Genomic DNA, 12289 nt, shown 5'->3' with positions numbered 1-12289 from the left:
GATTAAAAAAATAAACAAGATTTTATTGAATTGAGAAAGAATGAATAAACAATATCAGGACCAAATAAATCTAACTTGAATCAATCGACCCACCGTTGGAGTTGGAATGACAAAAGTATCTCCATAAACAGCAATTCCACTTGCCCACATGTAACATATAGCCACCGTTGAAACTTGGGAAATTGCGCGTTACACAATACAAACCCACTCGCGACTAAGACGTTTTCATTTTTTAATCTGGATTTGACGAATGTTTTACTGGGTAATCCAAAACCATAATACAATTGTATTTTATGGTTGGACTTGGACTAAAGAATACCGGAGGAGAAACAAGATAAAAATAAATCTAAATCTTTTAATTGATGTCAGCATGTAGGCAATTATGAAAGAGTTGCTTAGAGTTAGCTAATCCCTCGTCATTGACCCTGTACATTATATAAGTGGGGCTAGAGTTAGAGCTTGATATATCATGGCAATAAATGTCTTGGAAATCCGTGATTGGCGTGGCCTGAAACTCCAGAGGTATTCTTATCCTTTGGTTCGCTATCCAATAATTTTCAGGCTCTATTAAAATAATATTATAAATGCGTTTAAAGTAGAGTAGGGTGAGTCTATTTAGGAAACAGCCTCTACGCAGCTTTAATCATAACAAGTAGCAATGGAAATTATAGAATAAGTTATCAACAGTGGGTTTGGTGGTCCAACTAGCCAACCCACTCATGATTGGTCCATCTAATTGGTTTTCAGTTCCCAAGGAGCCTCGCTGGAAGGTCTTGCGGACTATAATTTTTTGCTTTTAATTATATTATATTTTGGTTTAGCTAACACCTCAATCATATTGTGATACAGTAAGGAATTATATGTTTTTGTTTTTATTTTTTTCCAGTTTCCCCTTTGATTGACAAAAACAACACAGGTCATCGTAGCCGGCTTTCTTTAAAGCCGCTGATTGTGTAATGCGTTTGGGGAATTAACTATTTTCAGTGAGATTCTTTTAATTTAATAATAGAAACTATTCTATTGAGCCTTGTGCCTACCACACTATACTGATGAAAACGGAGAAAAACGTGTTGGTGTGGAGAGTTTAGGTCAAAGTTTTATGGTGTGGAGTTTGACACATGTAAGCACATTGATTTCGACCTTTTCATCAAACTATAATTCCCTCTTAATCGTTCTACTAACATATATGCAGTATGCATTGTGGCCAACCGACGTTGATTGCAACGTGGAAGCAGTGGATGATTTTTCTACGCAAAGTAGAAAGATAGGTGAAGCCGTGTGAACTTGAAACAAACAGATGGCAAAACCAAGGCTCAAAAACCATGCTTTTAATTGAAATGAGTGGATATGTCTTCTTTACATTCTACAAATAATGAACTAAAAAATTGATGTAGACCTTTTTTTAAATGTTTCTTTCTCTGTTTGGTTTGGATAAAATGCATTATGATTCAAGATTCATGCACCACCTCTAAATTCCTAAATTCAGAGTCTATCAATATGGGGACTAACATTTCGACCTGGCATGCTAAGCTTCCACATCATCATTCAGCACTCTTATAACTATTAGGGAAGGACAATATTACACTTATAACTCAATCTAACAAAGTTTTTCTCAGAACCTCGATGTGGCAACTCGCAATGAGACTCGCTTGTCTAACTACGAACTACCACGTCAGGATTGTGAGAGAAAATTAATAAGACTAGGTTTTAAGCAAATCTTTATTGATTAGGGAATAGTTTAGACCTATTTCGTTTGAGATTTGGGCCAATTTTAGTGTGCCTCAAGTTGATGTTAACCCAAGGAATTAGTCCTTAAATATCCTGAAATTAGTGAATAATAAATTGCTGTACCATCTAATTAAGAAGAGCCTCGCTCGTGATTGTGAAATATATACGACTTGTGGCCGAAATAACAAGAAATTAGCATACTTATAAAAATTACTAATATCAATTTGTGGTGATTGACATGATATTACTAACAACACTTGTTCCTCCATCAACGACTAAATTATGTCCACTTATGTAAGCTGATTCATCGGAAGCAAGAAAAAGTGCCTCTGCAACATGTTTAGGCTGCAATTTTATTCCTTTTAAGCTGGACACAGAGGAACTCACGGATTGCAGTCGGTTAGGGTCCAAATTGTGCACGTTTAATGCCAAGGATTTGGCAACTCCAAATGGAGAAATGCAATTGAATCTGATCCCTTATCTCCCAAGCTCACTCGAGGCTGATCGAACAAGACCTAACAAACCATGTTTAGATATGGTGTATGCAGGAGGTCCACTACCTCCTTTAGATGATGCAACACTGCCACTGCATATGATTGAACCAGCTATATTTCTAGCCATCATTGCTCGAGCACCGTGCTTGATGATTTGTGCTGAAGCGCGCAAATTTACAGCCATTGTGTTGTCCAAGTCTTCAATGTTCATGTCCAGGATGCTATCCATAGGACGTCCAAGGACTCCAGCATTGTTGTAAATGATGTCAAGGCTGCCATATTTCTCAATCGCATAGGCCATTGTTTCCTCAACTTGCTTTTCATCTCTAACATCACAATGCCGATAACTAGCTTTATTAGGGCCAATTGTGGCGACAACTTGGTTGCCCAAGTCATCAAGAGTGTCTGCGATAACAATGAACGCACCATGTTCTGCAAAAAGCTTTGTACTGGCTTCTACAATGCCACTTGCTACCCCTGTGCTTATAGCAACCTTCTCCTCTAACCCGAAATAGTTTAAGATAAATTTATAAAAATGGAAACACTATCTGGAAACTAAGATACTGTTAAGAAATTCATTTGACTGCAACTCTACATGTTTGAAACAAATGCATATGCCTTGTCATTTTAAAGGTCATCACAGAAATTAATTATAGTGACCAGAGAACCAGCTAGAGGAGGAAAACATTCAACGCACGGTGGTATTAATTAATTTGTTAAGAAGAAATACGATGATGTGTGAATTTTTCTTTTGGTTTCTTGAATGGCCAAACACTTTTACTGAAAGAAAGCCGTTTAAAAGGCCTCATCTCACCTTTTCGTAGACATGCAATCAGCTATGCAACTCTTTAACAAGTGTTTCTTGAAGAGGACCGCTTTAAATTTTAATTGGATTGGACAAGTAACCTTTGATCTCCACTCCACGCAACCTGGCTTGATCTCTTTTCTTGGTGAAAACAATTGAACGTGATATTGGCATTGTCTGCATCTAAGCAATATTGTGACGGCATACCTTGGAGAGAATAAGCCGAACGGCTGACGGAGGAAATCATAGTATGTCATTGGAATTAACCTATTAATTTCCATTTTTTCATAAGTCTACCTCCTAGCAGACAAATTCATCATGCCGGCTGAAATATATATATCCTTCTCTCCAATTCTCTTCCAAGTGATTAACTCATCGTAAATTACAATTTGCTTGGTCGACTCACTTGATATTGACATGTGGCTTTTTATATACTAATTTCAAAGCGTAAGTTTTGTTTGAATTGGTATAAACTGAATTAGATGAACTTAATTACCAGAAATTTTAAACTGATCCTGGACCAAGCTTAGCCAGTCTCATGCATGTAAGTTTGCTTCTTGCTTAGTTAATTACTAATTAAATTCAATCAGTATAATTCCTTTTATACTGATATCAATCCCAGATTATTAAATCCGGATCCGGTTGAAGGAATCAATTGTTTCACTGACCTCGGTATTAATGATGGATTAATTTGGTGTTCTCACTTCTCACGCACTGCAAGACCAGTATGCATACTCAGTGAAATTGGAACACTAAAAAAATTCACGCTTAAAACCAATAGTGTTAATTCTAAAATCAATAATGTTTTTTCTCATCTCAATCTTGCTCTTCGTAAAATATTCTAAATAAACACTAGTCATGTGTAATTCTGTATTGAATATGCCAAGATAATATTTCATCTTTGTCAATACCCGAAAATGTATAAGGTACAAATTTTAAGAGCACTGCTTGTTTGAAGATTGCATTAATGTCAAAGAAAAATAACATGATGGATAGTTGGTAATTTAGATAGATTTGGGTACATAAACATAACGCGACACAATAAACGTTAATGAATTAATGTTTGGTCAACGACATAATACTGCTGATAGCAGAGAATCCCCCATCAACAGCGAGGTTGTGTCCACTTATGTAAACCGATTCATCGGAAGCAAGAAAAAGTGCAGACTGCGCAACATGTTCAGCCTTCAACACAATTCCTTTCAAGTTGGCTAATTGAGCACTCCTGGCATCTACCGTGCTCGGATCCGAATTGGCCACCTTACATGCCATAGGTGTGGAAACTCCGTTAGGAGAAACACAATTCACTCTAATCCCATGCCTCCCAAGCTCACCTGAAGCTGCTCGAACGAGACCTAATAGACCATGCTTCGACATGGTATACGCATGAGGCCCACTTCCACCTAAACTTGAAGCAAGACTTCCTGTGCAAATTATCGAACCTCGTATTTTATTAGCCACCATGGCTCGGGCTGCATGCTTCACGGCTAATACTGAACCCCGCAGATTTACAGCTATGGTATTGTCGAATTGATCCATTTCCAAGTCTAGGATACTCCCCAAAGGGCCGAGGATTCCAGCATTGCTATACATGATATCAAGGGTGCCATATTTCTCTATTGCGTAAGCCACTGTTTCTTCAATCTGCTTCTCGTCTGTCACATCACAATGACGATAACAAGCTTTATCAGGGCCTATTGAAGCAACAACTTCGTTTGCCAATACATCTTGGACGTCTGCGATGATAACAAAAGCCCCGTGTTCAGCAAATAGCTTTGCAGCGGCCTCTCCAATCCCACTGGCCGCTCCTGTGATGATAGCAACCTTTCCCTCTAACCTGCGGCAATTGATCAAAAAAAGTCCTTTTTAGTTTAAGATAAACATCGGAATGAAAGACACCAGAATGAAGAACTATTAGCGGCAACTGTGAAACACACAATTAGGGAAACTTCAAATTAAAATGATCTTCCACTACATGCTTGATGATGGCTCCATACATATGTATTCCTAATTTGCCCTATACTAAGATGTTGTACACAACCCTTAGCTTCCATGAATGACCGATGAAATGATAGCTTATTAGCTTAATTGATTTCAGTGTAACCTTAATTTAGACATGGACGCCTCCTGGGAGATAGTTTTCTTAAACAAAAACTAACTTCAACTTTTGTGTGTATGTCCTCTTGCTTAAACGCTCTGCCTCCATTATATAAACTGTGTGCATGGCCGGCTGAAGGCCAAATTTGGGAAACACTCTATTTAATTACATTAAGAACCCTTATGCCAATTATTTAAGTTGCCTATAAAAACAAAATTTTCATACAGCTTTGAATTATAAAAAATAAGGACGATGATATAAGTAAACTATTTTTATATATTAATAAATAAATAAACAAATTTAGATTTTCTTTTTCTCTCGAATCCACTTGGGCCGATCCATTTCTAAATATGATATACGCAAATCCCATAATATACACTGTAAAGCAGAATAGCACACCGTGTTTCCCCCAAAGGTCGGCCTAATTCTTAAGGAAGTTTGCTCCCTCCCTTAAAGTTCGCCTAATTGTGAAAGAAGTTTGTTCTCTTCCTTAAGTTATTAGATTTAAATCTGGGATTACTTATGACAATAATATTGTGATTTATCTAATCCTTTGAACTCGTAGGGTATTCAATATATTTTAAAGATTAGTTAAAATGTGTGTAAACTAGTTTGACAACTCCATTACCAAAACAAAAAAGAAAAAAATAGCACAGCTCCTAACTCTTAACACATACCAAGTCTGGACCCATACGTCGGTGAAGAGTTGTGATGCAAAGATAAAAATGCTTGAACTCGGGTGACAGTTTGAAGCTGTTAAATTACAACAATCCAATTAGGTCAGATTCTTTGGAACAGCAAGGTAATCGTCATATTAAAAAAAAAAAAATTTATATGAAATATCAATGATAAAAATGTTTATAGCATTTATATTTTCACCCAATTACAAATTAAACATTTTCTAATTTTTTTTCTAAATAATCCATAAAACTATTGCTGGAGTTGTCAATCTCTTCAACAATAAGGGCTATGTAGACGGATTCGGGGATTCCGATGTAGGATTTCTTTAAGCAATTAATTTCTAATTGAGTTTGGGTTTAGAAAAAAATGATCCTTGTAATATTATGTTTTCCTCTTTAAACCTACTATATAAACTTATTTTTTCTCTTGTATGAGTGTGATAACAAATCATATGACAAATACATTTATGATAATGAGAAAGATAAAACAGTATTTCAATAATATTAACTCTGTTAGATGTAGTCTGTAGATTGGGAGAATCAGGATAAATAGTACATATTATTTTTTCTCTTTACTAGTTTGATATTTGTGTGTTTAGTTATTTGATTTCGTATAAGTCTAGATTGTTTCAACTATTTAAATCTGATTACGAGTTTAAAGTAAAATTTTATATCATGAATTATGCTTTTCAAATCAGGATTTTTGAACCATGACATTTAAGTATTCTAAGAATGGTAGATGAAGATGAAAAAAATTATTCCAGCTACGCTAAAATACAAATTGACTGTCCGAACCTGGGCTGAAATAGGCCGACCTTGAATTAGTCAAGGTTTGTAGTCGTAACTTTGATTTCTGACCAATGTGCAGGCCGCAGGGACTGGATTTTCAGTCCAACCTAGGCCAGTCAATCCATGGTATGAAGCGAATTAAATTTAGTGGGTCTAAATCAGGTCCTGAATAGTGAATTCATCAAGTGTTTAGTAGCGTAGTTGATTTTGATGTACTCTAAAAAATCATGTATAAGATGATTTACTATATTTGTTTAATACCAGACAATTAAATTTATAGCTTTCTCCTCATCAAATATTCTAATAGCACTGCTATATTTACTATATGTGTTTAATACCAGACAATGTATAAGATGAAGAATTTTAAGAACATGCACTTTGGTGCTTAACAAAGGCATGGTGGAAAATTTGATAATTTAGACGGGGTTGGGTGCCACGATAAACGTGAATAGATCAAGATTTGACCATCGACATGACGTTGCTAACAACAGAGAACCCCCCATCAACAGCTAGGTTGTGCCTACTTATGTAATACGATTCATTGGAAGCAAGAAAAAGTGCAGAAACATGTTTAGCCTTCAACACAATTCCTTTTAAGTTGGATAGTGGATTACCCTTAGCCTCAAGGGTGCTTATATCCAAATTGCTCATCTTAGACGCCATAGGTGTGGAAACTCCAAAAGGAGAAATACAGTTCACCCTAATCCCATACTTCCCAAGTTCACCTGAAGCTGTTCGAACAAGACCTATTAGACCATGCTTAGACATAGTCAGTGGTGGACCCAGGATTTTTACCCAGGGGAGGCCTCCATGGCTCTACCATTGTTTATCAAACAGTTACTGAAAAATTTTAAAAAATACAAAACCTTAAGCAAAAGAAATCATATAATATCAATAATCTGAAAGAAAATAATGTAACAATACAATACTTTACCATTTGAATAAATCTATGAGAAGTAAAACCTTGAGCAAATTATGTTGAAAATAACATTCAATTTACGAGAAAATATAGGAAAATTTTTACATGGAAAAACCTCTTCAATTAAAGAGAGCAAAAGACCATGAGAATCTAACGATCCATTTAAATCTAATATAATTAAAAGAGTTTACAACAATCACAATCCACCGAAAATGTTCTACACAAATTTCTTATTTCTTTTTTTTCTTTTCTTTCTTTCAAAAATTATAATATAAATTTTCATGACTTTAATCAGGCCTAGCCTAAGCTAAAGTCAACCAAAACTTAAATTAAATCAATATTATCTTGACTTTTAACATGAATTAATAAAAAAAAGGGAAATTTTTTTAGTATAAATATAGATAATAACTCAAACTTCTTTAATAATTTTGAACAGCTAAATGGTAACGTTTGAAATGTAGGAAAGTGGTAGGTGAAGGGTAAAAAATAACATTTAGTAAAATATAGTTAAGCTTTAATTTGAGAATGCGGGAACATTTTTAAACATAAAACACAAAACAGACTCACAAGATTCATGCCTTTTTCCATCAAAAGAATAAAAATCCTCCAAAAAATAAACATGATTCAACCCTAAAATAAACTAAAATGAAATGAGCAATACACATACCTAAAATTGAGAAAACAGAAAACAAAGCTAATTGTGGCACCGTGATGAGAGAATAAAGAATTTTAGGAATAAAATCATAAAAAACAGATGCACGTAAAAAAGAGTGAAAATAGTTTTAAACTTTTAACATGATATAATCTATAGGCGTGAAATATGTATATTAATAATAAGTTTTTTATGAGTCTCGATATATGTATAATATTTCTTATTTTTTTTAAATCTGAAGATAAAGCCTATATGTATATATATATTAATAGAATTTTTTATAAGCCTATATAAATAATTTTTTTTTAAAATGTGAGGGTAGGCCTCCAAGGGGCTGGGTCCGCCCCTGGACATAGTATACGCATGAGGTCTACTTTCACGTAGACTTTGAACGAAATAGAGACAACAACGAAATCAATATAATAATAAAACAAATCATAGACAGTAAATAAAGAGAAAATAACACGCGCGATTTACCTTGATTCACTTAATATGAGTTACGTCTAACTGAGTCAATATTATTATAATGAATTAAATTGCCCTATGATTACTATGACACTCATAACAAGAGAAAAATATGTATATATACGAGGTTTAAAGTGACAAAATCTAATTTTATAAGGATTCTTATTTCTAAGCTCAAACCTAATAAGGAATTAATGACTTAAAGAAATCCTACAACGGTTATACATGGAAAAGACCGAAAATGCCTACTGGCCCAAGGGCGCTGCCCCTACGATCTTCCCCTGCTGACCGGACAACAAGGCCCCCGAATGCATCTACGTAACTCATTAATGCTGAAATAGTCGACAACTCTAATAGACTTGATGCAACACTTCTTGTGGAAATTATTGAACCCTGTATCTTATTAGCCACCATGGCTCGGGTTGCATGTTTCACAGCTAATGTCGAACCCTGCAGATTAACAGCTATGGTATTGTCGAATTCATCAATTTCCATGTCTAGGATACTCCCTATAGAACCATTGTTTTAAAAGTCGGACCGGATTGGCCGGTCCAACCAGGGAACCGGCCACGTGTCCGGTTCGAGTCAACCCCAAAACCGCTATAATGCATTAAATCGCTTGAAAACCGGATAAAATCAGCAAACCGCCGGTCCAGAGCAAACCGTCGGTCCAACCGGACCGGCGGAAAAACCGGTTGAAATTTTAAAATCCCTAATACGCAATCGCATCGCAGCCCTCTCTGTTTCTCATCTTCTTCTCAGTCTTGGTTTCTCTAATTCTCTCAAAAAATTTCTGAGCTTCTTCTCTTCTCTGCGAAAATTTCTCAGTTTCTTCTCTGTTCTCTATGAAAATTTCTCTCTGAACTGAAATCCCACTCAAATATCAATCAACTCCACTCACCAAAGTATGAAATCGACGACGACGTCTTCCTCCCTCACCGGAAATTGATGACGTCTTCCTCCCTCGCCAGAAATTGACGACGAAAGCTCAATTCCTCACTGGAAATCGACGGCGACAGCTCCATTCATTGACGACAACTCCTTTCCTTGATCCAGGTTATAAACACGCCATTCCTCGATCCAGCTTCAATAATGATTTCGTTGCAAACTTTACTGAGTTATTTTATGTACAACTATCAACTAATTTTATAGTATGTTTGTTGCTAATTACTTATCGTATGTGCATGTACTTTCAGATTATGTATTTGTATTTCCAGGTTATAAACACGTCTTACTTGAATCTGAATGTTTATGTTTTACTTCTATTGTATGTTTGTGGATGGAATAACCGAATAAGGACTTATGAGTTATGAGGACAGTATGTTGCATGATGACATAGCAAGAATACAACTTGACTTGATTCCGATGATTCAAGAAATTGTTACTGAGTTGCTATTCTCTAAATTGATGGGTTGACACATAGTTCAGCTCTATAAACCAAAAGAGAATCAATTTCCTACTCTAAATTGATGGGTTGACAGATAGTTTTAATGTTTTATTCAAATGAAATTACAATAAAAGTTGAATTCTCTTATCTGATTTTGATTAGTAACTTATATGTCCACTGTCCAGTTAAGTTTTGTTGAAATATTATATCTAATTGCTATTATAAATGAAAAGAAAATCAACTTCTTGGAAATTGATGAGTTGACAAATATTTTTGCCTGAATGACAATTCAGTTAAGTTCAAAATTGTCTAATTTTATTTTTGATTAATATTCTGTATTTACAGCCAATATGATTCGAACTCTAAGGGCTTGGCTTAAAATTGAAATCCTTGTGAATTAATTGACACAAAAGAAAATACATGTACTCTTCAAATGACAATTCAGTTAAGTGTGATGATGTCATCGGCCCAACCGATTGGACCGGTTGAACCGTGACCTGACCAGTAGAGCGGGTTGCTCTCTGGTCCGGTTTTTAAAACAATGCATAGAACCAATGATCCTGGCATTGCTATACATGATATAAGGGGTGCCATATTAATTTCTCTATTGCGTATGCCACTGTTTCTTCAATCTGCTTCTCGTCTTTCACGTCACAACGACGATAAAAAGCTTTATCACCACCTATTGAATCAACAACTTGGTTTGCCAGTTCATGTTGGATGTCTGCGATGATAACAAAAGCCCCGTGTTCAGCAAAAAGCTTAGCAGCGGCCTCTCCAATCCCACTGGCCGCTCTTGTGATGATAGCAACCTTTCCCTCTAACCTGCGGAAATTGATCAACAAAAACCCGTAAGTTTTGCAATAGAAGACACCGACAATTCTATTAGTGACAACAATGAAACACACAATCATGGATTTCTAAATGTTAAGGATAGCCCCTCATAGATATATTCTTAAAGCTCTATAAGATGGTGCTGTGAAATGATCTAACAATCGCTTGTTAATTTAATTTTCTATCTTAATTACCTTAGTTTGGACATGCATGGTGGCTACTTCTGTGGGATTTTTCTTCAGCAATATTGTTTTCTATCTACGCCCAACTTTCCAGATTTTATAAATGTGTGCATGCCGGCTGAAGGCCTGTCGTGCATATCATTAACACTCTATTTAGAATTCAAAGACGAATCTGACATTCATATATTGTACTATTATAAGAATCTTGGTTTTAAATAACAAATAAAATTATTTGTAAATAATGAATCTAATAACATTTTTTATTATTTATATTATGTATTTTTGCAAATAAAAAATATAATTTATCGGAGCCATGCTAAAATACAAATTTGACTAAGCCCGCAGTTTGGTGGATCTAGTTTTATAAATTGAGAAGAAAGCTTGTTTGAACTTTGAAGGGAACAAAACTGAACAAGTCAAGGTTTATAGTCGTAATTTTGATTTCTGACAAATGGACGGTTAATTTCAGCAAAGGCACGGCATAATTTGGAGCGTCGGGGTGGATTTTTGGTCCCAACCCAGGCCAGTCATTGCATGAGAACAAGCGAATTAAATTACGTGGGTCCAATTAAAGGTTTGGGTCCGAAATTCAATGAGGGCTTACTGTAGAAGCATTATTGGAGTGGTATTGATAGTGATATCGTTGATTTTGATGCGATAAGATGATAATAATAGTAATCAAAATTCAATTCAACGAAGTGTGCTATCTACCATACTTATTCCTACCCGATTATGGCCGCGCAACCATAGTTATTGCCCAAATTACATTGAAAATGATACATTTGAGATTGGGGTCTCTCACTCATCATCATGGCATCAAGATTCACAGTAATAGATTTAGATCAACAGTAATAGATTTAGATCAGTGTGCATGTTAATGTAAGGGTTGAAGAGATAAATACTAAACTTGATATGTTTATCCATATCGACGTGGCCGGGGTATGGGAATCTAATCTCTACTTTATTAGTTGTCTTTGAACTGGGGACATGTGACCCGGGACTCATTTTAATCTTTTTACTCAATCTATTAGAATATTTTAATTACAATTATAAATTTGATTTATAAAATAACATGCTAATACATTCATCGTATCTTGATCCTTGATATGTATATAGTATTTACTTGTGACAAGGGTTAAACAAACATCAGAAAGTTGAGTGTCCAGAGCGGCAACGGGTAAGTCCAATTAATCATCGCCATCGAAGCTTGAAAAGTCAGGTGACAGTTTGGAGCAGCTAAAAACCAATCAAGGACG

General features: G+C 35.4%; 2 protein-coding genes across 4 annotated transcripts; both read right to left on the bottom strand.

Annotated features, from left to right (window-relative positions):
- Positions 1-2129: 2129 nt before the first annotated feature.
- LOC116138359 (short-chain dehydrogenase reductase 3b-like) lies at positions 2130-3308 on the bottom strand. The gene is made up of 2 exons (XM_031424072.1): positions 3129-3308; positions 2130-2766 (listed from the first exon to the last, which is right to left on the bottom strand). The coding sequence occupies exons 1-2, from the start codon at positions 3306-3308 to the stop codon at positions 2206-2208; spliced, it is 741 nt and encodes a 246-aa protein (XP_031279932.1). The 3' UTR covers positions 2130-2205.
- Positions 3309-3974: 666 nt separating this feature from the next.
- Positions 3975-11173, bottom strand: LOC116139166 (short-chain dehydrogenase reductase 3b-like). Of its 3 annotated transcripts, none has more exons than XM_031424845.1 (2): positions 11046-11173; positions 3975-4864 (listed from the first exon to the last, which is right to left on the bottom strand). In XM_031424845.1, the coding sequence occupies exons 1-2, from the start codon at positions 11057-11059 to the stop codon at positions 4084-4086; spliced, it is 795 nt and encodes a 264-aa protein (XP_031280705.1). In that variant the 5' UTR covers positions 11060-11173; the 3' UTR covers positions 3975-4083. The 3 variants fall into 3 exon arrangements, with proteins under 3 accessions (XP_031280705.1, XP_031280701.1, XP_031280700.1); XM_031424841.1 differs by lacking the exon at positions 11046-11173 and adding an exon at positions 5132-5242; XM_031424840.1 differs by lacking the exon at positions 11046-11173 and adding an exon at positions 5044-5168.
- Between the last annotated feature and the right edge of the window lie 1116 nt (positions 11174-12289).

Source organism: Pistacia vera, unplaced genomic scaffold (genome assembly GCF_008641045.1).
Source record: "Pistacia vera cultivar Batoury unplaced genomic scaffold, PisVer_v2 Contig11, whole genome shotgun sequence".
Classification (NCBI taxonomy): Eukaryota; Viridiplantae; Streptophyta; class Magnoliopsida; order Sapindales; family Anacardiaceae; genus Pistacia; species Pistacia vera.
Note: the sequence above shows the minus strand (reverse complement) of the source record. Positions and strands in the feature narration are given on the sequence as shown.

Bases quoted from the DNA above. Each gene is read 5' to 3' on its own strand.
- LOC116138359 (XM_031424072.1), bottom strand. From the start codon at position 3,308: ATGGAAATTAATAGGTTAATTCCAATGACATACTATGATTTCCTCCGT. The intron at 2,767-3,128 runs GTTACTTGTCCA...GTTTCCAGATAG, and splicing joins GCGTGGAGTGGAGATCAAAG to TGTTTCCATTTTTATAAATT.
- LOC116139166 (XM_031424840.1), bottom strand. From the start codon at position 5,081: ATGGAAGCTAAGGGTTGTGTACAACATCTTAGTATAGG. The intron at 4,865-5,043 runs GCAAATTAGGAA...CAATTGCCGCAG, and splicing joins GTACAACATCTTAGTATAGG to GTTAGAGGGAAAGGTTGCTA.